Below are 3,156 nucleotides of genomic sequence, written 5' to 3'. Positions count from 1 at the left end.
AACAGTATTGATAATCTCATTGTTCCAGTTTTATTAGGGCTCCACACAAGCAATTTTGTTTTGCCACCGTCTCAACGATGGAGTATATCTGTTTGGCATGATGAAGGTCCCCACTTGCCCGGACAAACTTTGAGGGCAAGTGCCAACCTTTTTTTTTTAGCACATTCGCCAAAAATCGTAAATCTTGAATTAAATCAGCAACGAAATTTCTAAATAGCTGTAATATACTTACCTCTCCCAAAACATCTTCAATCTCTTGGTGCAATTTTTCTTGGTGTTCAGGGTTTAATGCCATCAAATGTGTAAAGAAAGTAAGAGTAGAAGCGGTAGTTTCGTAACCAGCCAAGAAAATTAATACGCATTGGGCCAAGATTTCATTGTCGGTAATTCCTATGGAAAAACAATATAAATATTATGATTAAATATCTTTTGTTCTGAGAGAGGTCCTTGTTATGTTTTAGTTATTCTCATCAGCACATCAGGTAAAATGCTTTGTGGCATTTCAAATTTTACTAGTTGAAATTTCGCCGAAGTTGATTTTGACTTTCATCCTTTCGGAGACTTAAAATAAGTACCAGCTGAGCACTGGTGTTTGATGTAATCGACTAAAGACCACATCCAAAATTGCTAGCCTTGTGCCAGGGTTTATACCAATAATTATTCTGATAATATTGTTCTGAATTAGGGACCAGATTCTGATATTAATTAAAAATGTATAAGTGTGCAGATTAACATCATTCTTAAAAGTTTATGAGAATGCTTAATATTGTATATTAACCTTATAGCTATAGAAAGAATATTTATAAAGCACACATGTACTGTTTATTTCCTATTATTTCCTATTTGTTCTTTCCTGTTGAAGATGGGTCTTGGACACAAATGACTGAAAGAAGCCACCGATGTGGTAGCCATGGCAGAACCCTTCGGCAAATGAACACCAATTCAGTCCACGCTGTCCCGCTCAGGTGAAGTGTAGAGGTTAAGGGGTGAAATGCTTGTGGCCCTGAGATACCAGCTGATGATGCAGAGAGGTTTCTGATATAGTGACGCATTCAGAAAATATTGTAATAACTCTGAGTAGCTCCTGGAGTTTCTGCATAGAGTAAAGCATCTCAGATGCTAAATTCACCAGAAAGTATACGAGGTGGGTCTGAAAAGTTCCTGGAATTAAGGATATCGCAAAAGTCGTAATTGCAATAAGTGAGTGAATCGGAGAGAGGAATATGTTGATTAAATGAATATAACGAGTTTAAATCGCTCTTCACTACATCATTCCAATTTTTATTCTTCTATTCTTTTACTGGTGACAGTCATGACCTGCAGCCATGCTGGGTTTGTAGACAATCATAATGAACCTTGTACATATTTCATTCTGGAATTTATTCTTTTAGTTACACATCAATGGCTTGCATAGAGAAAATGAGAAACTGCATGTGAGTTACATACAAACCTCTTTTAGTTCGCCAGTCAGTTACATTTTCTAAGTGAAGTTCCTTTTCTACCTCTGGGGGCAACGTCTCATGACCCTTCAGCTGAGCCTTTATCATAAGATTTAAAAGGTTTTTGTGCATCTACAAAATAATTTTAAAAAATCAATAATAATCTTAATCAATAATTTGAAAATAATAAATTAATACAGATAAATAGACTTAAATACTTGTAGTCAAATCAAACTCATCAAACCTGTGGTTTCGTTACTACACTGCTCTAGGTTCGGTTCCGATGCCTTGTGAACAAATTTTGTAGATGGAAATTGGTTGTTGTTTTCGTAGGTAAAATTCTATACTTTACCAGGCTCTGAATGACCGAGTTGATGAAACGGAAGGACACAGAAATACATGAGCCCTATAATCCAGTAATGTTACTCACAGCCCAGAATAAAATATGCATTTATACTAATTTAGGTGAAGAATTTTCTCCCTGGACTATTCCAAGAGTGAAAGTTCTTATCACGTCCATTTACACTCGGACATGAATAACTGAGCAAGTTTGCAACATTCTCCATGAATATGAAGCCATCTGCCACAGAGTTGCTCATTTTCGCCAGCTCACTGGACTGGAACAATACACTACTTTAACCTGGAATCGAAACCACGATCTTGTGAGTCTAAGTGCAATCCTCTAGCCACTAGGTGATGCACCTTCACTGTAGCGTATATAGTGACCTTCAGTGGGCATACTGTTAATCCTTAGTATGTGGAGGGCTAGAGTTCGGGTTTCAGATAGCGGTGAGATATCATATTTGTCATATCAGCTTGGTGCAAAGGTAATGACCGATATTTTAGAAAACAGTTTTTGATAGTATTTTTTTAAGATCGTGCCTCTTGCAATGCTTTAAGAATGTTACAATGAGTAATTTATACATTTTCCTTTCAGATTTTGATTGTATTGGCCATCATTTTCTGCTATATTCACACCCATATTCGTCTCCTCTAAAGATCACATTAGACATGTCTTACTCTATGAGTTTCATAAACGTGTCAATGCAAGCACTGCAGTTAAGTTTCTTCAGAGAGTTTATGAGGATGAATGATATAGAGAGAGTGAAAGGAGCTGCAGGAGACAGTTTTCTCACTTCAGAAGTGGGGATTTGAGTTTGAAAGATGAGCCAAAAAGAAAGTCATTCAAAACAACTTGATTCCGAAGAGTTGGAAGTTGTTCTCACAGAAAATCCAATCTCTACTTGTAGAGAACTTGCAGGACTGTTTAATGTAGCCCATACAACTGTTCTTTACCAACAGAAAAGGATCGGAAAGGTTTCAGTGGTTGGAAAATGAGACCCGCACGAATTGTCTCCAGATAATCTGTTACAGCACATTGTTTGTTGTCATTAATTGCTTTCACGACACCTTAAGATACCATTTTTGAGAAGGTTTGTTACATATAATGAGAAGTGGATCTTTTACCGTAACGTTAAACGCCTCCGATCGTAGATCAGTCGAGTAGGAAGACCTGTTCAACAACCAAGAGAAGGACTTCATCCAAGGAAAACCATGTTGATTGGATAGTAGCATATTGAATGAAGTGTCCATTACGAACTGTTAGACAACAATCAAACAATTACTGCTAATCTCTGCTGTGATCAATGTCATCGTTTGAAAGTTGCTTTGAACAGAAAACAACCCTTCTTAGTCAACAGAAACAGTGTCATCTTCC

At 37.0% G+C, this 3,156-nt stretch overlaps 1 protein-coding gene across 1 annotated transcript in view; it reads right to left on the bottom strand.

The window, feature by feature from the left end:
* The window catches only part of LOC106879338 (cytochrome P450 3A21), a 113,051-nt gene that overhangs the window by 89,024 nt on the left and 20,871 nt on the right, over positions 1-3,156 (bottom strand). The window contains exons 6-7 of the mRNA XM_052976881.1: positions 1,451-1,571; positions 20-390 (exon numbers count right to left, since the gene is read on the bottom strand). Of these exons, the coding sequence (XP_052832841.1) occupies positions 20-390; positions 1,451-1,571 (492 nt within the window). The remainder of the gene's footprint in view (positions 1-19; positions 391-1,450; positions 1,572-3,156) is intronic.

This window comes from Octopus bimaculoides, chromosome 26, assembly GCF_001194135.2.
Source record: "Octopus bimaculoides isolate UCB-OBI-ISO-001 chromosome 26, ASM119413v2, whole genome shotgun sequence".
NCBI lineage: Eukaryota > Metazoa > Mollusca > Cephalopoda > Octopoda > Octopodidae > Octopus > Octopus bimaculoides.
The sequence above is the reverse complement of the archived record's forward strand: the minus strand, read 5'-3'. Positions and strand labels throughout refer to the sequence as shown.